We start from the raw sequence: 23,863 nt of genomic DNA, 5'->3' as shown, positions 1-23,863 counted from the left end.
TTTTTCCACGTTTCAATAACTCTGCACCTGCTTGCCTTTTTACTTCCAAAACGCAAAGAAGTGAAGGGTGGGTCAAGACTTTTGCACAGTATTGCATCTTTCAATCTGTGTCTGACACACACACACACACACACACTGCGCAGACTCCTGTCAGTACTTGTGCATCCATCAGGGGGCGCTTGTTGTCGTCTTTTCTTTGAAGGCAAAGCTTCAAATACTCAAATGAAAAAGTAGCTTCGTAACTTTATTGTTTATGTTTCTGATTCAAAAGATAACATTTTTAATGTAATTCAAGAAGATTCTTTTTTCTAGTCTTCTTTCTCGTTTTTTTTTCTCTTTTACATTAAGCTCCGACCGGCGGTGCAGCGCCGGTGAACAAAACATGCAGCCGAACGCATGTTGATGACGACATCGTCGACGAACCACAACAAAAACAACAACAGAGCTCAGCTGTTCGGAGCTAACTAGCCGGCCTGGCTGCTCGGCGTCTTCTCAGCGGTTTGCCGTCGCTTTGTATCCACAGCAGAGGTTTTAGCGCTGCTAATGCGCCCGGCTGTGAAGGCGCGTTTATAAAGCCTTCAGTTATGCGTCGCAGTTGGGTTTAATTTTAACCCCCTTTGTCTTCCCAGCTCTGGATCGAGGGAGCCTGCTCGGCGTAAAGGTAACCGCCCGGACTCTTGTTTCCGTAACGGCGCAAAAACAAGTGCACAGTCTCCGCTGCAGCGCACAGACTATTAAAGTGTGCGGAAACTGGCCGGTTACACTTGAGGGAAGCTGCGAGCGAATAACGGAGCGGTCAAAGCGCCGCCGCTCATGTTACACCGGCACGTTTGAGCCGCGCTGGAACCGCACACCTGCGCGCGACCTGAAGGTTTCTAACGTTACAAAAACCTCCAGGTTGTTGCGCTGTGAGTTCACAGGAGAAACACTAAAGCTGCACTTTTCTTCTTTTCTTGGAGTCCTTTCCCCTTCAGGCAACCTTCTGCTGATTGGCTGCCCTGAGCAAACAGGAGGTTTGAGCGGCAGGTGGGTGGGGCACACGGATATCCCGTTTCTGTGACACCATACAGAGCCAAGAGTAGCAGACACAGGCTGAACTCTGACCTTTTGGCTCACAGGAGTTGCTTGTTTGTACACTGAGCTTAATCCATCCCTGAAGGTGGATACATTTACATAAACGATAGATAACAGGACCTCTTTAAAAAGTGACACACATGGTATGATTGTTTGTATCACCAGAGCTCTGTTGACGTGAAGGAACGGATTGACTTTATGCATCTAATTACATGTTACTGTTTAAGCTGAACCAGATTTTAGACCTCCATTTGGTGCAAAATCAATGCAGACAGTGAGGCAGCATAGCTATCTATGGATCTGTGTTTCAGTTTATGCCTTGATCAAATTGTAGCTTCACATTCATCCGGTTTCTCGGGCATTCATGAGCTGTTTCCTCACTTTATGTTTCTATATTTAATGCTTATTAAATACCTCATGTAATCATCACAGAGCCACAGTTAAGGGTTTCAAGTCAGCTTGAAATGCCCCACTGTCCATTTTCTACACGTACAAAATAATCAGACAAATCATTAAAAAAGGGTGTTTTTAAAAGCTTTGTTTTCAGCTGAGAGCTGTCCTCCTGCTGTGCTCTCTGCTGAGCTGAGTCCACTCTCAGTTTTCAGGTTGATGTATAGAAGTGACGTGTTTCAGAGTGAGCATGATTCACTTATCCTTAAAAAGACAGCAGCAGGCACGGCAGTACTTCTAAAACTCTAATGTTACATATTTGTAGTGTGTAAGCTGCTAATTATTTTGAGTTTGTATCTTACAAGCTTTGGTTCTACATCAGTCACACAAGTGTAGAGACGAGTCTCTGACCTTAAAGGTCACTGACCCGAGGTGTGTATTCCCTGACTGGTTGGCAGCTGGTTGCTGGAGGTTGCTGTGAAGTCTCTTGTAAAACGCTCTGTACCAAAAAGCATCCCTGTGATTGCTTTGGTCACTGGGAGCAGTTTGCATGGAAGACGCTGACTGGTCTGCAAACACGGCTTTAGTCTGTTCTTTCAGAGGCTGCCCGCAGCAGACTCACGGGTTTGATTTAGAAAAATGAGATGATGTTTTACAGTAAAAACACAACGCTTTGTGAAGGCAGTGAGCCACAGTCATGTAGACATCCTAAGTCTCAGTAAACCTCTGCAGGAAGCCTCAGCAGGCAGGACAAGACTACAGCTGAGGGCATCTCCATGACATTAACTGCAAACAGTCAGTGTGGTAAACTGCAGGGAGCTTCAGCATGCAGTGAGAATCATGAATATTGACGATCGGGATAAGTGATGATGCACCGTTTAGTGTAAAAATGACACATAACTACTGAACTGCACGTTACCATGGGGAAGCTGAAAAAATCTGAAATAGTTTTTGTTTCCTGTCTTTATTTTAAGGCACTGATGCAGCAATGTTTAAGGCAGAGTCTGACCAGAACGCCACCCGGTGGAGACTCTGACCTCCACCAATGACCACGAATATTCTTTCTTCATCGTTCATCATGTCGCCACGAAAGAGAACCCTCGTCCCGGTGAGCAGCCGGCGGAAAGCAGCGGACGACTACTTCCCCTTCAACTTCCTGCCGGTAGAGTGCCAGCTGCACGTCCTGTGCTTCCTGAACGAGGTGGATAAGTGCAGCTGCGCTCTGGTCTGCCTCAGCTGGAGCCGCCTCGTCCGCTCGTGGAAGCTGTGGCGGGTGGCCGACTACTCCCGTCGCGTCGGCTTCCATCTCGGTCAGGAGGGGCTCCTCGTTTCCAACCGGGAGTTTGAAAGATGGAAATCGTGGGTCCACCATTACACCTACCACCTGATCTCGCGCCGGGCCAGCCTGCTGACGCTGAGGGCCAGCTTCGACCTGGGGGATCGCTGCAACAAGTGGGGCGAGCTGCTGAGCCACCTGCTGGATAACGTCCACTGCAGGGACCTCAGCCACCTCGACCTCAACTGGACGTTTACTCTTCTGGAGCCGCTCGACCTCAGGGTCCACTCCAGCTCCAGTTCACACCAGGACAGCATCACCAAAATGGACAAGGTACTGGTTTCATTTTCTAAGAGCTGCAGCTTTACACAGTAGTTCAGATAGATCTCATATGATCTCAGAGAGCTCCGATGGATCTGATCTTGAATCCTTTTAAATCCTTTAGAGGTCTGAACCTCAAATATAGCATCTGCTCTTCCTGACACACACACACAAACACACACACACGAGTGAAAAGTTTGTCTGAGGCTGTCTAAACTGAGACAAAGACTGATGTGCTTTACATTCAGAATGCCCGTCCACTTTTCCAAGAATAAATCCATGGAAAGAGGATGTTTTAAACCGCGTGATTCCATTCGAGCTCAGTGAGAACATCATAATATCCCGGCTGACTGATGTGAATGCAAACAGCCGTGACTGACGGCACTAATGTGTCACATGTTTGTCTTTGTCAGGTGACTCGCTTCCAGGAGCTGCTGAGCAAACTCACCCAGAGCTGCCCGCGCATCTCAAAGATGCGCCTGCATTTTGACTGGTCGGATTTGTCCGTGTCGCTGCTCACTCAGTTCCAGCAGCTCAGAGTCCTCGAGCTCAAATACTTCTGGGTCTTTAAATGTGTGACTCCCTCAACGCTGCACATGCTCATCAAGTCCCTGCCTAACCTGAAGTCTCTGACTCTAAACATCGTGGTGCCGCTGAGGAACCTCGGCATCTCCTACACCCTGGAGTCTCAGTCTCTGGAGTTTTTGGACGTGTCTCCCAGCCGAGGCTTGGTCTTCTCCTGCCTCAAGCTGCCGACCCTGCGTGAACTTCGAGCCAAGAAGGTGGTCCTGCGTGTCACGCTGGACCGCAGGACCAGGCTGCGGATCCAGAGCCGCTGGCCCTGCCTGTACCACGTCCTCCGGGAGGGGACGCCAAAGCTTCAGGCTCTGAACAACGAGAGGCTCCTCCCCACGTGGAGAGACGAGCGTTACGGGGAGCTAACTGCTATCCTGGAGCAGTCCTGTTACTGTGTTCAGCATCTAGACAGCTGGCTGTGGTAGTCAAACAGTTTATGAAGTTCTTACATTTATCAGTTGGTAAATTCTATAAAGAAGCTAAATGTTGTTTTTACACCATGTTTTTACATTTTTTTTATTATTATTATTTGAATGAACTGAAGACTCAGAAGGAGAAACTCGCTGCTCGTAGATGCAGCGAGTTTCCAACAGTTACTGACAGGCTAATCAGCCACAGCATCGTTTCGATATTTGTTCACAGCTTAACGTCAGCTGCGCTGCGCTGTGTGTGCACATAGCTGCATCCGAGGCCCCGGACCAGGAGGCCGCCTGCTGAGAGAATAAAGGCAAAATGCTTCAGATGAGGTTTTAATTTTTTTACTTCCTAATAGAGAAAAATCATCAAGAAATGAGGATCTCTGGAGTTTGGCTCATTTATGAAAACATCCACAGATTAAAATATGACAAAATTATTCTGAAACTTTTGGCAGGGAAAGAAAAAAAAATCTCTAATATAAAAATATTTTGGCTATTTCACAACATTTTTTCTCAAAAATACAGTTTTTATTTATGTTGTGTAATTATTATTTGTTCCCTTCTAAAGAATAAATGTGAGGGTTCATTTTGCCTTTATTCTCTGCCTCAGATCGCCATCATATTTCCTCCTGTGTAGAAACAGATGTGCACTGTATTTAGAACATCATCATCAGTTTATTGAATTCAGTCGTATTTATTTCCAGAGTCGGTTATTAAGGTAAACTGACGGGCGGAGCTGCAGAGACGTGGAGCCCTTCGCTGTGTGAATGCAGATATTTGAAAGTGTGTGGAAGCTTTTCAGCTGCAGGACCAGAAAAGCTGAAGCTGAAACCCATCAGCCGGCTCGCACTCCGAATGCTTTCGTACAGCCGGCGTTAAGCCGGAGTAATTCCAATCTCAGCCGTCCAGGAATGCAAGAAGAGAATTATTCCATTTTAATCTGTGTGGGTTTTATTGTTGTGTGCATGACGTAAAGAGGAAAATTTTAACCTGCGCGTCTTTAAAGTGAAGGAATCCTGATGAATCCTGATGTCTGGAAACATTTTGCACATTTTCACTGCTGTCACAGAAGGCTGATTATTTCATCTTCATCTTTTATCATTACTCGCCTGCTTGTGACGGCAGAGGCGGGCGAGTTCGTGCACCTGCAGTTCTCCTCCTGATCAGCAGAGGTCCTTATTGTCAAAGATTTGTCCCTGTAGGTTTAAACCTGCTTCAGTGGAACTGCTGCTTTTACCTCATGTGCTCTTTCATGAAAATGAACAGTGTGGAAGTACCAGGATTTTTCACTAATCAGCTGTAACGCATCTGATTTCAGTCCAAGTTACAATCTGAATAAATGAACACACAGACAGCCCTGCTGTTTAGAAAGTAAGTGAACCCTTGAGTTTAGTAACTAATTGAACCTCATGAGAGACTTAAACACTTCAGGGTTTCTGGGATTGCAGACAGTCTTAACTGAAAGTCCTTTTTAAGGTCACGCCCGTTCTTTGAGTTAAAGTTCACTCGGACACCCTGAAGTTTCTGCAGTTTGCTGCAGCGTCTCTTCGGTGCTGCCCTGTTCAGTTTCTTCATGCACGTTTGTCCCCTGAATGTGTTCATGCCCTGAGGCAGCAGAGCAGCCATGAAGCTTCCCTCACTTCACGGCCGGGTGGAGGTTTTGGTGTTGGTGCACGGCACCGTTTTGTCTCATCTGTCTGCGAAACTGTCCCAGAGGGTTTGAGGAACATCCAGGTGGTCTTTTGCGAGCTTGAAACATGAATGAATATTTGAGCCAGCAGCAGAGATTTCCCCTCTCACCATGTTTATTGTGCTCACAGGATGATGTTTGCAGCCACTGTTGTAAAGAGACTCAGTTTGTGGTCACTGGTTCTTGTTGGACTGATGAACACTGAGGTGTTTAGAAACACTTCTCTCTCTATAAGGTCCTGTGAAGGTTCACATTATGGTTCCATGAATCAGACCTCAGTAACACACTGAAGCTCATCTAATAACTGCAGCACCTGAGCTGAGGTAGGAGGTTCAGCACAGCTGTTTGTGTGTTCTTAGTTCAGTCACAGTGTGTTTGTAACTGTGAAATGAATGGCAATCGCAGTTTACCGTGTTTATCAGAAAATGGGATTATTGGCTTTAAAATATTCGTCTACCAAGTCGTGGCAATCAGATTACAAAAGAAAGAAATCACGCGTCAAAGAGTTTTTACCTTTTTTCCTAAAAGTGCCTTTTTCTCTCCCAACAGCAGAGGTGGGGGTGCAGTTACCCCACCCCCACCTCTGTGCTGGGGTCAAAGCATTAATGAGTAATAAGTGCAAAAATCCTCATAATTTACCTTTTTTTTTTTTTTTTTTTTTTTTTTTTTTTTTCCTTCCAACTGTGCATGCGTGTGTGCGTGCGCGTGCGCTTGTGCGTGTGTGTGTGTGTGTGTGTGTGGTTTGTCGACATTTCACAGGTTTGTGTTGTTCGTATTGACATTTGTAACTTCCTGCTGCCGCCTTGTTTCCAGGCTTCACATTAAATGAGTCGTGAAACTGATGATCTGCCTCTGGCTCTCTGAGGAGTAACTCTTCACTGACATTCAGACAGATGTTACAACATCTGCTCCACTTTTATCTCAGAATAAAAATGACTGAGTCTTGGTGTTTGTTTGTTGTTATTGTTGCTGGGTTTTTATTTGCTTTGGCAGGCTCGTTACCGCCTCTCATGAATCAGACGCGATGCGGTTTTAATGTGAAACGGGAATGTGGCATTGCTCCCTCAGCTGCTCCTCCACCTGACTCCAGCCTCCAGTGTCAGAAACATCTGTTCTCAGGACAAATAACCAGCAGCATTCCCAGCTCCGGCTCTTTTCCTGCCTTATTCCCATTTTGCCTATCCGTCTCCCACTTGTTTCCTCTCCTGAGTTGAGGAATGTGCGCACAGTGATCATGGTGGTCACCGTTCCCCGAGGTTGGAGCTTTCCAGGAAGTTCAGTGATGTACAAATCCCGATGTTCTATATTCTCCTCCTCTTTCCTCCCTTTCTGTGTTATCCAGCCCACTCGGCAGTCCTCTCTTTATATTCTTCTCCTGGTGGGAGTTTATCAGTCTTGCAGGGTCTGTGTTTAAACACGTCCCCTCCTGCTGCAGTTGAAGGAAAGGAAGCTGCATTTTGAAACTTTGAACACCTTCAGCAGGGATGATGCTGGCAGCGTTCCCCGTGGAGGATTTTATTGCGTCCAGGGATGTGTGATTGTGACGGTTTGAGGAGTGTGTGCTGTGTTCACGGAAAGGGAATGTGAGGAAGTGTGAGATGGGGTAGGAGAGTGCAGCGGGAGGATTTAGTATTCCTTGGTTTACCTAACCCCCGCATTAGCGGCATGACCACAGTAACCACCTCCAGATGTTTGAGAGCACAATCTGATTATTTACAGTGAACGTCGCCCTCTTCACCCTGCAGTGTACTCTTTGCTCCTTTGGCAGTGTCAAAGTTAATGCTTAATCCAAGTACAGACCCATAATTGCTAAGGCCAAGCCCTGTTTATTGGAGGGAGGTTACGTGGCTGTGAACAGATCAGTCGGCACAGACCAGAAGCAGACAGACTCACTCAGGGATTCAGATCCACCGGTCAGGCACCAGCACCGAAGGACCGACCGAAGGAAGCAGCCGCGATGCCGCTGAAGTTCGGAATGTCCAAGGCGTTCGCCATCGCCTTTGGCGTTATGACCGTCTCTGCCATCGGCGGCATGTTCACCATGATTATTCTGTACAAGACCGAGACCCACAACATGACCATGACTCCACCTCCAACCCAACCGTCCACCACCTTGCCTCCACCGCCAGTCATGCGGCTCCCAAAGACCCTGGTACCTCAGAAGTACGACATCGTTCTCTGGGTTCACCTTTACACCAAAATCATAGTGGAGGGGAACATGACCAATCCCAACATTACTACTCCCAACCAGACCATGCTCTTCACCGGAAACTCCACGGTCCACTTTCACTGCGTCCAGAAGACTATGAGCATCTTTCTCAACAGCAAGGACCTGACTGCTGATGCTCCGGTGGTGAGGAACAAAGATACGAACAAGAACGTTCCCGTTTCTGGACTGAAACACTACGCTGATGAAAGCGACTTCCTCGAGGTCCAGTTGAAGGAACCCTTGGAGGCAGGAGGGAACTATTCTTTGCTTCTGGCTTTCCGAGGAGACGTCTCGGATAATCTCGAAGGACTTTACGTAAGCAGATACACCGAAGGTGACTTTGACTATGAAGACGATCCCAATGCAGACAGGTAAGAAATCTGATGCTCGGGGGAGAGAAGCAATATTAAAATGGCTCATACGTCAGTATTTATGTTGGAATTATAGCTTAAAAAATGATTTCAAAGCTTTTAATTACAGAAGCTTAAAGATTAAGTTATTCCGTAGGATAACATTAGACATTAGAAGTGAGGGATTCTGAGAAAGTGAAAGAAATCTTATTAAAAAACACTAATGGTTATTTTTCTGTCTATGAAAATTATGTTTGCAAATCTTCAGTTTTAAATGTTAATTTGGGAAAAATATTTATATACTTACTTTCTCCTGGGAAAAAAGTCTAAAATTAAAAATTTTCTTTTTCTGTTAAGAATTTTAAGAAAAACCTTTTTTAAAAAGGTTTAAAGGAAAATCCCATAAAATTAAGATGATAAGTTCAACAACAAAATAACTGTAAAAGTGGTTATTTCAAGATTATGTAATTCTGTAGGAAAAGGTCACGCTACTACAGTTTATCCTGATAACCCACCTCTTAGTACTGGACAGTGATGAAAATGGAAACTGTCCTGTTTATTAAAAATAAAATCTTTAAGAATAAATCTGACGACTAGCAGCTTAAACTATCGACTATATGTACCAAATGTAATGAAGAAGCATTTAATGGAAAAACTGAAATATAGAAACTTTTAAAATAGAAAAAAAATTAAATGCTCATGAGTTTGCATGTACAGGACCCACATACACACACACACACACACACACTTTTCAGCTGGGTACTCGTGGAGCACTCGTAGCCACCCTCGATAGCTTTTATGAACGAATGTATCCCACGAGTCACAGCTCTCGTGTTTGGACACGTTCGTACTCGTATAAGTTAGTCAGTAAAAAGGTGAACACGGGTCACTCATGTTATATTTCAGTGGTTTGGAGCTGCTGTGTTTGCTGTCTTCTGGTTATGGACTTTGTGATGAAGGACTAATTTAAAACAGACCTGTACTAAGCCTACAGAGGCCTTACCCGGTGAGCAGAAACTGTATCAGCTGCACCGGGGGTGCCAAACTGAGTCTCAGCCGTGGCCTTGAGTTTGACACCTGTGGGCTGTCCCTAACCCTGAGCAAAGCTCCACAGTTTCCTTCTTCATGGACCTGAAGTCTCTCTCTCTGTGTCCTCTGTGTCCAAAGATTCATTGCTGTCACCAATCTGCAGCCAACAGATGCCAGGAGAGTGTTTCCTTGTTTCGATGAACCCGACATGAAGGCCGTGTTTCAGCTCACCGTCATCCACAGACCAGAAACCAAAGTTGTGGCAAATGCAAAAGCTCTTGGTAAAAATAAGCTCCTGTGCTGATATGAGCTGTCGCTCATCTGGAGTAAACCATGAACTTTGATAACAGAATTAAAACATTTCCTCACTTGTGTTTCTCCCTGGTTCTCCTTCTTTCAGGCGATAGCACAGATGGATGGAAATATACTTGGTTTGAGCCGACACCAAAGATGTCGACCTACCTGTTCGCCTTCATGGTGGTCGATAACACCTTTGACTTTACCACCTCTTCAGCTTCAGAGGGTCGTGTGACCATAAATGTAGGCTGCAACATGAATTTAATGCACTGTTTTAATGGCCATACTCGACGCATCACTCAGCACTGTGATTCTGAACTGCTGTTTGTCTTTGACCCACGGCTGGTTTAAGCTAAAATGAAGAAAATAAAATGTGTGTTTGGTTCATGCAGACGTACGCTCGCCCTGAGGCTGTCGGTGCCGGACACACTAACTATGCCAAAGACATTGCAGGAAGGATCCTCGACTTCTACGAAGGGGAATTTGAAATTAAATACAGAATGAGAAAGCTAGGTAAGACATTATCTACCTACAAGTCATTCTTCTTCTTCTTCTTCTTTCAGCTGCTCCCTTTAGGGGGCGCTACAGCAGATCTGCCTCCATCTCACCCTATCCCAGCATCCTCCTCTGCCTGCGCTGTCCCTCTGATGGACTCGTTTCTGTTTACTCGTTTTTCTTGCTCAAAGAAAATCAAACAGTTTGATTTGAAAAAGACATCATAAGTACGTCTTTATTGACATATTCAGCTGGTGCTCAGGTCACCCCTGACCTCTAACCTTTGCCTCTTTGACTGCGCTGGAGGGTTTTTCTTTAGTCTCAGCTCAGTTTAAGCTCAGCACGATGCTTTTATTGTGCATAAACGTACCAACAAACAAAATCTGTTTGTCATTTTTAGATGCATCACTGACTGCAGAATCAAAGTGCCGTATTTAGTAGCCCATACAATCATGGCACAGGTGGGACGCTGTGCTCACCTGGTTAAGGGATGAGTAGATGGCTGCTTGTACAGCTGGATGTTGTCTCTTCCTGTTGAACGTGACTTGCTCGTAGGGGGGATCATCCGATTGCTGGAGTTTTTAACATTGTAGGGTCTTTATGTTATAATGTTTAGCACCTTAAGGTGAATGTTGCTGTGAATCCGTGCTGTGAAAATAAAACTGAACTGAACTGTGTCCATTTCTCTGTGATCCCTTCAGACCAGATTGCGCTGCCAGACTTATATCCTGCAGGGATGGAAAACTGGGGAATGATCACATACCAGGAAGGAGTCCTGCTCTATGAGGAAGGAGTCTCCTCCTTGTTGCACAAGGAAGAGATTGCCACTGTCATTGCACATGAACTGGCACACCAGGTGGGTCTGAGTGGTTTCCTGGTTAAACCACTGACAGAAACGCTAACATCAGCAGAGGAAGTAAAGATCATTCAAGCCTGTCCTGCAATAAGAAACACAGTTTTGGATTGAACAACATTTAATAGCAACACTTTTCCTCTTATGGTGATTTATATTGATTTGTTGACAGTGGTTTGGAAATCTGGTGACGATGAAATGGTGGAACGACCTTTGGCTGAACGAGGGCTTTGCCACCTACTTTTCATACTTTGCTGTGGACGAAGTCGAGCCAACATTCAATATAGTAAGTTTTATATCACGTGTGGGGTCATACTAAACATTCACAGCAGTAACATTTCTCATTAAAATGGATAAAAATCAATTAGACTGCTGGCCTGTGTCACAGATGTTTCCAATCAGCTTCAAACTCTGTAACTTTATTCAGTGTAAAGTCCACTTCAGTGGCATCACGCCAGCCACCAAACTGCCATTTTAAACTTTAACAGGCCCCCATTCATTAATTCTACAAAAAATATTATCACAGCATGTAAATAAGATCCACAGAAATCAGAGCTTCATATTGCATGCAGTCTCATTCATGTTTGTTTCCCACAGAAAGAAATCGCCATCATGAATGACCTCCACGACGCGTTTAGAGCGGACTCTTTGGCCTCATCCCACCCTCTCAGTCCCGCACCGGGCGATATCCAGACGACCGATGAGATCCTCGGGTTGTTCGATTCCATCAGCTACAGCAAGGTGGATGCTCGCAGCTGCTACTGTACGGTTTTCCCCGCATCCCTGTGTGTGCTTTACTAACAGGAACATTTGTGTTCTTCTGTCAGGGAGCAATGGTGCTGAGGATGCTGGCAAACCGCGTGGGACAAAATATTTTTGACAAAGGGATCAAAGTAAGCAAATATTATTTTCAGAGTGACTGAAATATGTGTGTCAGGCGCTTCCTGAGGTGTCACTGGGCTGCTGGTCCGGAGTCAAACTTTTCATGATGAAATGCTTTTGACGATTTTGTGACTCATGCATCAAACCGTGACTAACAACATGTGTGTGGAAGTGAAGTTGGACAGTTTGAAGCTTTGATTAGCAGAAGGTTAAAATAAACATCTTAAATCTTATAAACCCTTTTTTTTTTATATGCATTCATCTTGTTTGGAGAATATAAGAAAATGGAATATTTTCATTGTGTGTTACGAAACTGTCAGCACCTCGTGGGCGTTTGGATGAAAAGGAACGATTGATCTGTGCTACTGTAATTGGTGCCATATTTTAACACATAGTCTTGTGCAGCCACAGTTTGAAATGAAGTCGTGATGTTTGTGTGGGGGGCGGAGCTTTGCCCCCTGTTAATCTGATTCACTGAATGAGACCACTGCACCGAGTTTCTGCTGTTGGTGCAATTTGCAGCATTGTTAGTGGAAATGATACATGCTTACGCTCTAATATTTTATGTGCTAATTGGATATGACAGGTGATGCATGCAGCTTGCTAACAGTGCTTGCTAGCACAAGCTGATGACTTAGGACTCCACCCTTTTATCCAAATATGGTAACTTTTAGTTTAAAAAACAGCAACACCAACAACATGGCAGCATGAGGCAGCAGAATCTGGCATCCGAAGCCAACGAGCGGCGTCACAGTGGTTACCTCCATCGTTTATATACAGTCTTTGATCCAGCTGTGTGTTGTTTCGGTTTCGTTGTGCAGAATGGTCTTAACCCCTGAACATCCACCAGGTTAGGGTTTGGTTAAAGTCCACCCCTCTGCAACATCCAGAAAGAAAAAACTTTGAACAGGAAGTTGTGAAATGTATCAGACTTCCTTTGGACCGTGAAACCGTGTAGGTTTCTGTCTGCACGGGACGTCACTAACAAAACCCGACCCTAACCGCAGACAGGCCACGGGTAACCTGGTGGATGTTAACTTTACTGTTCCACCAATAAACACCAGTTTCTATCATATATCCAGATCTAATCTGTTGACAGTAAAGTCCTCACTGCTGGTCTGAAGCCAGAAATTCCAACATCTGGTTTCCGTCTGCAGAAACAGGGAAAGTTTTTGTCCACTTTTGTTTTCCAGTGCTTCATGCAGAATCAGTCAGGGTGTTGTACGTTCCCTGTCAGATCGACAGAGGTATTGATTACTAAAGGAGTGGCCAAACCTTTGTCGATGTTCATGTGCATCCAGCACACGATCGATCTCCAAACATTCATTTCAACATCCCGTCTCTGACTGCTCACAGCTGCATTGTTCTCCCAGCTCCCTTCAAAGGCTCCTCCGGGAGATAATTATTATTTTGGTGTGTGATGAAAGTGTGCTCACTGTTACTCAACTGCTCTGTTTTCACAGATGTATCTCAAGGCTTTTGAAAATGGAAACGCAGAACAGGATGACCTCTGGAAGTATATAGAGATGGTAATATAAATTATTCAGGCTGTTTCAGTGAGCTAGATTTCTGTTGCTTCATTTGTGTATTTACATTCCAGACCTGAAGTATTTGGATGCTTCATGGTTTTTGCTCTGTGTTGTAGCACATTTAAAATAATGGCTGCCACATTAAAATGCCAAACAGCAGCTTTAAGCTAGAAAGACCCGTGTGGGAGATGTGGCTCTTTTATCACGCAGGGTTTCAAGAAACGATCAGATGCTCATGAATTCAGCCATCATCATATTTCCAAATACTTCAGATTGTAAAATATTAATTGGCTCGTGTAACGCCGGCAGGCTGAGAATGAGAACCGCGCTCCCGGCGAGACTGCGCGCAGCGCCAACAGCATCGCCGAATTCATGGGCCGTTGGACGAAGCAAAGCGGTTATCCTGTCGTCAGCATCAACACCACCGACGGGCGAGTCTTCCAGAAGCAGTTCCTCTTCAACAGCTCTGCTCAGTCACAGTAGGTGTTACAGGCCCCGCAGATCTGCTCAAAACTCTCCCACAGCATGAACACGAACACATTGTTATTTTTTCCAGATGAATGTGTAATAAAATCCTGCAGCCTGAGGTTACATCATGGACCAGTTTCAGTGATACCACAAACTGAACAACAGCCTGTGGTCAACAATGAATAACTGACGCTGTTAACTAAGTACTGGCCTGCATGAAATCATTGCAACAGATTTGAGGAAATTATACTTCAGGACCTGCTTTGTGAACTGGGGAGGTTCACTTGGTTTTAAGTCTCAGTGGCCTCATCCGCTGGACCCCCGCGGACATGATGGCAGCACCAATTAGTTCATTAGGAGATCAGACCTTCAGATCTTTACTCGCTTTAGTTTCTGGAACATGAGAAACCCTGACATGATGTGAGGCCTTTCTGTTCTTCTGCTCTTTAGGAATTCATGGATAATTGAGATCCACTTCATCTCCAGTGCTTCATCTAAAAATATGACAGTGTATTTGTTTGACAATACACCAGGTAAGATGCAGGAAGGCACAGAGCCTCTGAATAAACACACTGACTCTCTAAAATCTCCATAATTCATATTTGATTTAAAAAAACTAATTTACTTTTTCATCTTTTGTTTCAAAATATACAAACAGGAACTCAGATCATTGTTATTATTATTGATTTGTGATCAGACTTAATGAAGCCTTTGATGTGAAAAACCATAAACATTTGTTTATTTACCGTTAAGATTCCCAAACGAGCTCCGAAGAGTAACGAAGTTCCTGGAGCTGATTTGATTGTTGTTTAAATGAGAGGAAAAACGAGAGCAGCCGACTGCTCCGAGGGACCGAAAACCCTCAGAAAGCTTTTCAAACCGAGCTCACAAATATTATTTTAGGAATTCCACGAATCCATTAATCACGCTCCTCGTTAATCAGTTCCGATTAGTCTGCAAATCTCATCTCAAAATGACACAAACCGACTTTAAAGACACATAAAAAGAAACAAAATGACAACAAATGAACACACATGAAACCACAACGACACCTGAAGTGACCACAAAGTCCAGAACTAAAGGAAGGAATAACAACACAAAGCAGACGTGATAACACAATGAAAAAATCAATGATATCACTGCAGTGAGGTGCAACGAACTGAAACATTAACAGAAGAAGACAAAAAACAAGACACACAAACATAAACACACACAAACCACTGTGACTGCAGAAAGGCAGAAATTCATTTACCGAGAAATACAAGAGTTACAAAGAGACACAACGTGATTACACAAAGACACAAAACAACAGAAAATGAGCTCAAAAAAGCAAAAAATTTACCAAATGATAACTGAGAAACAAAACAACTTTTTAGAGATACAAAGTAACTACAAAGGATGCAGAATGACTACAGAAAACAAACAAACAAACAAACACTATATTCAGTGATCATGAAGAAAAATAAAACAATTGCATAAAGACCTCAAAGAAAAGCAAAAATCTGCCAAAATAAACAAACCGGCATCAAGGAGAAATGAAACAACTGCTCTGTTTGGTTCTCTCCATGTTTTTATATCATCTGTCAGCGAACACACACACACACACACACGTTTCTCTCTTCACTTCATCAGAGCTTCATTTTACTCACTTTGTAGTGAATAAAGTTTCATGTTTTCTGAACAGTAAACAAAGAAGATTTCACGGCCAAGAAAGGTGAATGGATCCTGGCTAATATCAACTGTACTGGATACTACAGAGTCAATTACAACCCCGAGAACTGGGAGCGCCTCCTGACTCAGCTGCAGATAAACCGACATGTAAGTACTGAGCCGCTCCGGTTACAGTTTACAAGCTGATTTTTACTGGAAACATTACAACAACAGAGTCTTCCTTCCAGGCCCGGCTACAGCTGCAGGGCATTTGTGAGTTATTGGTTAATCATCAAATTAAAATCTAATTAATTGTGTAAAAAATTGGCCCGATTATATTAAACAGAAATAAGTCATTGCAGAGTGCAGATTCACTGGCACGCTGTGGACTGTGAACCTTTTCTGAAGGCTTTCATAAGCAACAATAAAACCATTCAGGTTTGCTTCCTTTATCACACACCGAAGTTTCATAACTGCTGTTAGAAGGACGTGTGGTTTTTATCAGAGTGACTCGAGCAGTTGAGCAGACCAAGAAGCTCAGAGGTCGGCTCGACCCCTCCCAAACATCTGTCATCATAGACCCCCTCCCCGCTGTGGTCTGGATACTGACTCCGTGTTTGTGCCATGTCCTCAGCATGTTTATGGACCGTTTGGCTGCTTGAGTCTATGTGATGTCTTAGAACAGCTCTGTGGGTTAAATTCATGGTCCCCAGAGGACGGTGGCCTGTGACGTTCCACATGGTACAACCAGCAGGTCAGGGGTCATTACTGTTTCTGCTAGAACGCACACAATGACTGAGGCGGCCCCTCTTACCTTATTACGTACCTGCGTCCTCCAGGCCACTGTTTGGGGAATGATACCTGTTTGAGAACAGTGGAGGGAGAAAGTTTCCCGTGTAAGCGGAAGGGTGTGGGAATCTGGTGGCAGGGAAAGTCCTACAAAGGGAACTCTTAGGTCAGGAAGAAGATCATCAGGGACAAAAGAGGAAAAGAAGGGAACAGAAATCACTGAAGAACTCGTTAGGCTCCATCATTTTGTGACTTCCTGGTAAAAGCTCAGACAATCAGAAGCACGAGTAACTGGGTAAAGTTTCATGGTGATCCACTGAAACTCTGGATCTGATGGCAGCTTGAGACTCTTAGAACTGCAGCAAAGACGCTTTAATTAAACCAGCAGCTCTGGTCACTTTCTAACTTTCTTTTTTTCCAGAGGATCCCACTGATGAACCGAGGGCAGCTCGTTGATGATGCTTTTAACTTGGCAAGGTACTGACTGTGACCTGTTCTTCCATTTTATTAAAAACAAATCATGCTCTGCTATTACTGCTATTGAGATCAATTAAGCTTAAAGCTGTCGTACAGGAGTAAGAAAACCTCGTAGAAAAGTCCTCTGACATTCAGAACGTGGCTGATCGAGCCTTTTATCGAGACGTCTTCAGGATGAAAGTTTGGATTTGTCCTCGGGAAAAACTCCCCCAGTTTTTACTGGAATTGAAAAACAGTTTCCTTTAAGCTCTAGATGTTCATCACAGCAGTGAATGAATGAAGACGTTAGATGTCGTGACTGTGGTGAACCAGGTGACAGTGAGAGGTCACGTACCCCCTCCCAGACAGAAAGTGTCTGTTTTTCTACAATTTCCAGGGACGTTTAGGAGCATTTACTTCCAGTCTGTATCACAGATAATGAAATCCTCGGAAAGGATGAGTCAGTGTGAGATTCATTATCCGTGTTTTATGGACCCGTTGGATGGGCCGGAGCCTATCCCGGCAGGGTACGCCCTGGTTAGGTTACCGTGCCATCGCAGCTACTTTTACATCTATCTGGACATTAAACCCTGCGAGCTCTGAGTCATCATTGGTCATCATTGGTAATATTCCTCATTTTTTTAATTGCTTTCCAAAGCCTCATAAATCAGGATACAACAAAAATAATCACTGTGACAGTGAGACACTATTTATTTTACTTTTGATTTTTTATGACTCAAACCTCAGAGGGTTCAGTTTGCAGGGAAAATCCAAATAAACACTTTACATTAGGCAGCAATATTTTCCAGCAATCATCATTTAACCTCTTAACAAGTTGAAGGGTGAGTGCTGAGCTTTGTTCTTCACGAACTAGATGTTTTATTTGAAATGAAGCTGCAGACGTTTTTGCCATCGCAGTGATAAGAAGCTATGATAAAGCTAAAATATGCCTGAACTGATCTGAGATCCGTTTCCTCCTCAGGGCCAAGCTTGTCAATGTGACTCTGGCTCTGAACTCAACCCTCTTCCTCAAAAATGAGACGGAGTTCCTCCCCTGGGAGTCAGCGGTCATGAATCTGGAGTACTTCATCCTCATGTTTGACCGCTCTGAGGTGTATGGACCCATGCAGGTGTGTGTTTATTATTTAACAGATGATTTAATCTCTGGAACACTGTACAATAAACATTTTATAATCCTGAATATATCCCTGAGACTCTGCTGTCGTTTCCTCCAGGCGTACCTCCAGGAACAGGTGAAGGAGCTGTATAACAGCTTCATCAACTACACAAACAGCGCCACGGTGCCGCTGCACGATCACTCCTTACAGTAAGTAACAGATTTTACTGGTGGCTTATTGTTAAGGCGGAATCCGTCCTGCGTTAATCACCAACAGATTTACACGTGTTTGCAGTTTACACTTCATAAAATCCCTCCGCTCCAAAGGTGCCAACGCGAAGCAGATGTTTTTAGCTTCATGCTGGAGCAGATGTGTTTGTGCTTCTATGGGAGCAGCTCTCATGACATCAGGGACTGCTTGAAATGATTCTCAACTCTGGAAACATTTTGGCAGCCATTTCATACCCTTGCATTTATCATCCTAAGGCACACCCAGCTCCTCGCCATACAGCTGGCATGTTCCAGCGGGCTCCCAGAGTGCATAGAGATGGCTACGGAGAAGTACGCCGACTGGATGGAGAGCAACACAACCAACAGGTGTGGGATTTTCTAGAATAAGTAACTTTTCTGTGTCAAACTTTCTGTAATTATCATCTAACTGCAACAGCTTTCCTTGTATTCTGTAGCTTTACTTACCAGCAGTGATTTAGTGAAGGTAGGTGTGGTCTAATCCCTCTTCCACTGTCGGTGTATTTAAAGCTGCACTTGGCAGGATTTTCAAACACTCTCAGCTCCAGCACGATCCCCTCCCTGCAGGCACTCTGGTGCCTTCACAGGTAACAGTTTTCAGTCGGTAATGTGAGACGTTTCCAGGTGCAACTTTAAATTACCAACATAGACTGTATATAAAAGATGGACGTAGCCACCCTGACATCATTGGTTAATGAAGTGCCGCTGTGAAGCCTTGTGCTGAGTGTTTTCACTGTTGCCATCTCGGATCTGATGAGCGAGCGATGGATCTAAGAAGAGACGACACACACTCATACTTGTAACGCACACTGTGCTTTATCCCTCTGTGACGCTAACATAGACTAGATCAATATCCAACCCCATCATGAAAGTGTTTGCTGAGGTCACACACACGGCAGGTGAATGGTTTTTCCTCACACACTTCTGTACAGCTACAGTTATACTGGCGGTCTCTTCCTGTTAAAAGGACGTTCTTTCTTCCCACTGTCACCACTGTTTGCTCAAAGGGACGTGTGATCGTCTCTAAGATTGGACAGCAGGGTCTTCAGCCTCGAGGCGACTGTTGTGAATCAAACTGAATTTCAGAGTCAGAAGCTACGTCTGTCTTTTATTTATAACTGAATGTGTGTGCTGCATGTGTTTGTGACTTTGGTGTGGAAATGCCTTTGTGCTCGACAGTGTGTGGACGTGTCCGCTCGATGTCATACTGTACGCAGAGTGTAAAATAGCTAAATTCAGGACTCGCTTTGATTTTGTCCAAAAATACTGAGAATCAGGCCGTGTGTACGTCTTTGTTCAAAAGTAACAAGTCAGCAGAAAGTCAGAAATGTTGCCAGGTGAGTCAACAACTTGAATAGGTTAAAGGTTAAAGGTGAAAGGTCCTCTTTTTAGGAACATTTAGGAAAAGGCGTCCCTTTAAAAATAAACTCACTGAATAAAGTCTAGAGCTCTGCATTGTCAATAATCGAGGATAAAATTAGACTTTGAAAGTTTAGTAAACATTAGATCAGTTACAGTGTTTCATCTTTATATTAAAGAGCAGAAAGACACAGACGTATCTGAAGCTTGTCTCACACTCGTGACCTCATCATAATCAACCCAACACTGAAAGCTCTCGACCTCATCACAACGCCACTAAACACACGATGCCTTTTTAACTGGGGGGCGTTGATGGTGCAGAGGCCCGAATAAATGTTTGCCCTGCAAAACACGCTGAAATAGGAATATGATTTATGTGTGGATGGAGAGCACAGAAACGGCACAGAACATTTTTTATCGAGATTTATGGTGGATGCAAATATGCAGTATAATAACGGTGGAACAGGCCTGTCTCCAGCCTGCACCACAAACATCAGGAAATGGTTTATTTTATCCCAGTGTTCAGACTTCAGGTGTGCGTGTTACATAACCACAGCTGCTTAGATATTAGAACGAGTTAAACGGCCAGAAGTGGTTTATATTTGCTGTATCGGTCCCTCGTGCTTGGCTGGCATGTTAGTGCAGTGGTTGTAGGTTTGAATCTGCTGCTCTGCATGTGGGTCTCAGTCAGTGGTGACATCTTCTCTTTGTCCCAGCAGGAAAATATCGCTGTTTGGTTTTTGGATCTGATTTGAAGTTACTGATGATTCTCAGGAACCACTGAAATAAAAACTAGCCACAGACTAATGATGGCTCTCCGTCACACTGCTGAGCCATTTCTATAAAGTCTGAAGGACTGAGTTTACTTTTGTATCTGCTGATGACGATTCCTTCCTGTGTTTGTAGTGCTGAGAGAAAAAAACATGATGTCATCCATCCAGCACCAGCAGAAAAATGTGAAAATTATATGAAGGAGGGAAAGTAAAGTGTGTGTGTGTGTGTGTGTGTGTGTGTGTGTGTGTGTGTGTGTGTGTGTGTGTGTGTGTGTGTGTGTGTGTGTGTGTGTGTGTGATTCAGCATCCACCCAAATCTGCGGTCTGTGATCTACTGCCAAGCCGTGGCTGCTGGTGGGAAGGAGGAGTGGGAGTTTGCCTGGGACAGGTATCTGACCTCCAGCGACACCTCAGAGAAGGAGCAGCTCCGGCGAGCTCTGTCCTGCACCAGGAAGATCTGGCTGCTCAGCAGGTGAAGCATAAAATCCTGAAGTGTCTCACACAGAGTGGACATTCATTACAGACACACCTTTGATAAAGCGCTTCCTCGTGCACACAGTTTCCAGTAAGAGTTTCCTTATCTCGCAGATACCTCGATTACACTTTGGACCCTGAAAAAATCCGTCTGATGGACGTTGCTTCTACGATTAACTACATCGCCCAGAATGCAGCGGGGCAGGCTCTGGCCTGGAACTTTATCAGAGCGCACTGGAACTACGTCAGTCAGGGGTAGGCTGCAGTTTCACTGTGGATCAGACAAACATACATGTTTTCTTGTTTATTTAGCCATTAATATTCCAGCAGATTTACAAGAAGAGGATAAGAGTAAGAACTGACGGTTAACCTCAGGGGTGGAGAAGTCTCCACACGCACCGGTCAGACGTGTGAAGACGTTTGAGCTGCTTTCTAAAAATCTGAATGTGGTTTGTTTGGTTTCAGTGCAGAGCAGCAGGAGACATTCCTGCTGGGTTTTTTTCCCTCCTATTGATTTAAGACAAGAAGACAATAGAACGCAGCACTGCTGCCTCCCAGTTTTTACTGTTAATGTGGGTGGAGGGTCAACACCAACAGATACAGGTGTGGACTCACCTGGCTCAGTGTGGACATGTTCTCCTTTGCTGTTTGAGGCACAAAGAGGTGGAGCTGCAGAGTTGTGATGTTTTAAGGGTAAAAATAAATGAAGCTTACGGTTCCTCTCAGCTTTAAGGCCACTCGCAGCCTGTTTGTTCTCAGCCTTATCTTCGACCCACTGTGGAGCACCAAACAGGCCAAACGTGATAAGATAAGAGTTCAGCGATGCCTGCAGGGAAATTCAGCCCTGCTGAGTGCAGTTAAAGATGGATTTGGTTGTAAATACTGATTATTTCTAGGAAGAAGGAGGAAAAATGACTTCTGGATCTCAGCAGCAACTACTGAGTGATAAACAACTCGCTGTAATCACTGGAAATATGCGGAGGGGTAATATGGCAGCATCATGAGTGACCTTCACCCCCATCAACCTGACGGATGGCTCACCGCGTTTCCTGCTCGTGTTCGACTCGGCTCTCAGCTCTGTCTCTGCTTTATGGCGCAGCCGAGGCGCCGCTGGCACGATCCCCGCTCAGGGCGTCGGCTCGTCCGCGGGCCCGATGTTTATAGAGCATCTCGACTCTTTATTGACCTGTTGTCACGTCACTTGGACACACAAGCAGAGCCATAAAAGATCAGACAATAATAAACATTCGCCTGTAAAAATTCTGCACTGTGTCATCAAGTACAAAGGTGCTGTTATTTAATCAGTTCTTATCATTGGCTCTGCTGTTTGTGCTGTTACCAGGAAGCTAAAATAAACTTTATCAAAGTTTTAATGTGGGCAGGTTTGATTTCATGAGCTCGCTGACATGCGAGCTTTATCTAAAGTAAATGACCTAATCAGCACAGATTTTAGGCCCATGCGGCTGAAACTAACTGACTTCAATCTGACATCTGTGAGCAGATCAGCTGACTTTTACTAAAAGCTGTTCCTAATATTTTGCCAGGGATGCGACGGCGCTGATTGCAGGAGTGACCCGCAGGTTCTCCACACAGTTCGAACTGGAAGAGGTAATTTATGAGGTTTTTATCTAAGATCCACCCTGATACTGTATCAGAGGCCTGTGTCATCCTGACAGTGTTTATGAGGAATTATCTGCTTCACCTTTGAGACCCAAAATTCATGCAATTAATCTCGTTTCTTTGTCCAAATCAGCGTTTCTCAGGCGGCTCCGGGCCACGCCTCCTCAGCTCTGCGTGCTCATGTTTATCTGATTTACTGTAAACTCTTAATTTTATTGAAATTTTTTTCATACGTGTTACAGGATTTTGTTTCCTTTAGTTTGATTTTTTTTTTAACTATATTTCAGCTCAGATATTAATTTATAAAACTTTCAACATTTAATAACTTTCAGCTACACTTCAACCTTTTTCAGCATGTTTTACTTTTAATCACTGAATATTAATATTAATCACATTAGCTGTTTTATCCAGTTATTTACTTAGAGCTTATTTAATATTTATGTTTAGCTACATTTTATCAACGACGACAGTTTCATTAATCGTTTATAACGTCAACATTTTCAGGTATTTTTGACATTTTTCCAGCCAAATACTCCAACTTATCATTTTCAACATTTTTAATATAGTTAATATTTCATCGAAGCATTTTTCATACTTACGAAAATGATATTTTCTTTTTTTTCACCTTTACAGGTTAATTTTAGGGAATTATTTGAACTGTTTGCTGATTATTTCTGACCTTCCAACATTAATAAATTACATGTAGCTTATATTGTAGCATTTTCATTATTATTGCTACTTTGTTGTATTTCATCTGCTGTATTTTTAGTATTTGTAACATCTCTAAACCGCTCCCCGTCAGCAGCTAACCTTGTGTTTCCCGCCCGTTTTTGTGCACAGCTCACGCGCTTCGAGGCGGATTACGACCTGCGAGGCGCCTACAGGGTCGTGTCTCTGGCCATCGAGCAAACCCGAGTGAACATCCAGTGGGTGAAGGAGAACAAAGACGTTGTCCTGCAGTGGTTTGAACAGAGAGCGCCCCCTGCAGTATGATCGGAGCTGCTGCAGTGTGTTCAGCTCCGGCTGCAAATTCTCAGTGAATCGGACTCAGTAAATCAATTCCTCTGAAAACTGAAATGTGACCAGTGCAGTACATAGTATAGTATAATAAGTACTACATAGGTCACATTTCAGTACTGGACATTTCTCTGAGTATAATAGAACTAACAGAAATGTACAGTGCTCATGTATAAACTTATATGCATTATTTATACAGTATATTCCATGAAAACAGTCAAATTAAAACAAATGACTTCCATGTTTGTGAATTTTGCACATGAAGGATTTTAACTGTAAAAGTGCATCTTAAAAAATTGTATTTCTCTACAAAATTCTTCTTTGTTACTTTGCATAATAATTTTTAGGAGTTAATGACTGAAACGTCTGATAACGTCTGTGCTGCCAGCGCAGGCTACAAAATGTGTTCCATGATTGTAATCGGGAAAATGTTCTTGTTCTGTTGCTGAAATTGTTATTTTTAATAATAAAATACACGTGAGCCTTTTCATTCTGCTGCTTCGG

The 23,863-nt window shown here is 43.9% G+C and overlaps 2 protein-coding genes across 3 annotated transcripts; both read left to right on the top strand.

Annotated features, from left to right (window-relative positions):
• The first annotated feature begins 424 nt into the window (after positions 1–424).
• Positions 425–4,187, top strand: LOC115781190 (uncharacterized). 2 transcript variants are annotated; one of them, XM_030730695.1, is made up of 3 exons: positions 425–661; positions 2,439–3,073; positions 3,475–4,187. In XM_030730695.1, the coding sequence occupies exons 2-3, from the start codon at positions 2,510–2,512 to the stop codon at positions 4,060–4,062; spliced, it is 1,152 nt and encodes a 383-aa protein (XP_030586555.1). In that variant the 5' UTR covers positions 425–661; positions 2,439–2,509; the 3' UTR covers positions 4,063–4,187. The 2 variants fall into 2 exon arrangements, with proteins under 2 accessions (XP_030586555.1, XP_030586554.1); XM_030730694.1 differs by having other exon boundaries at positions 425–1,026.
• Positions 4,188–6,782: 2,595 nt separating this feature from the next.
• Positions 6,783–23,830, top strand: anpeplb (alanyl (membrane) aminopeptidase-like b). The gene is made up of 20 exons (XM_030731931.1): positions 6,783–8,323; positions 9,470–9,612; positions 9,732–9,871; positions 10,021–10,141; positions 10,825–10,979; positions 11,149–11,262; positions 11,574–11,717; positions 11,804–11,869; positions 13,322–13,387; positions 13,697–13,866; positions 14,306–14,388; positions 15,540–15,673; positions 16,716–16,771; positions 17,733–17,880; positions 17,986–18,077; positions 18,354–18,464; positions 20,553–20,720; positions 20,837–20,977; positions 22,267–22,330; positions 23,183–23,830. The coding sequence occupies exons 1-20, from the start codon at positions 7,701–7,703 to the stop codon at positions 23,333–23,335; spliced, it is 2,892 nt and encodes a 963-aa protein (XP_030587791.1). The 5' UTR covers positions 6,783–7,700; the 3' UTR covers positions 23,336–23,830.
• The last annotated feature ends 33 nt before the right edge of the window (positions 23,831–23,863 follow it).

This window comes from Archocentrus centrarchus, chromosome 6, assembly GCF_007364275.1.
Source record: "Archocentrus centrarchus isolate MPI-CPG fArcCen1 chromosome 6, fArcCen1, whole genome shotgun sequence".
NCBI classification, from domain to species: Eukaryota; Metazoa; Chordata; class Actinopteri; order Cichliformes; family Cichlidae; genus Archocentrus; species Archocentrus centrarchus.
The sequence above is the reverse complement of the archived record's forward strand: the minus strand, read 5'-3'. Positions and strand labels throughout refer to the sequence as shown.

What these genes read in the sequence shown, in the direction of transcription:
- LOC115781190 (XM_030730695.1), top strand. Translation starts at nt 2,510, where the DNA reads ATGACCACGAATATTCTTTCTTCATCGTTCATCATGTCGCCACGAAAG. An exon ending in GCATCACCAAAATGGACAAG is followed by an intron (nt 3,074 to 3,474) that starts GTACTGGTTTCA and finishes TGTCTTTGTCAG; the next exon opens with GTGACTCGCTTCCAGGAGCT.
- anpeplb (XM_030731931.1), top strand. Translation starts at nt 7,701, where the DNA reads ATGCCGCTGAAGTTCGGAATGTCCAAGGCGTTCGCCATCGCCTTTGGC. An exon ending in ATTCCATCAGCTACAGCAAG is followed by an intron (nt 11,718 to 11,803) that starts GTGGATGCTCGC and finishes TTCTTCTGTCAG; the next exon opens with GGAGCAATGGTGCTGAGGAT. An exon ending in TCTGGAAGTATATAGAGATG is followed by an intron (nt 13,388 to 13,696) that starts GTAATATAAATT and finishes TAACGCCGGCAG; the next exon opens with GCTGAGAATGAGAACCGCGC.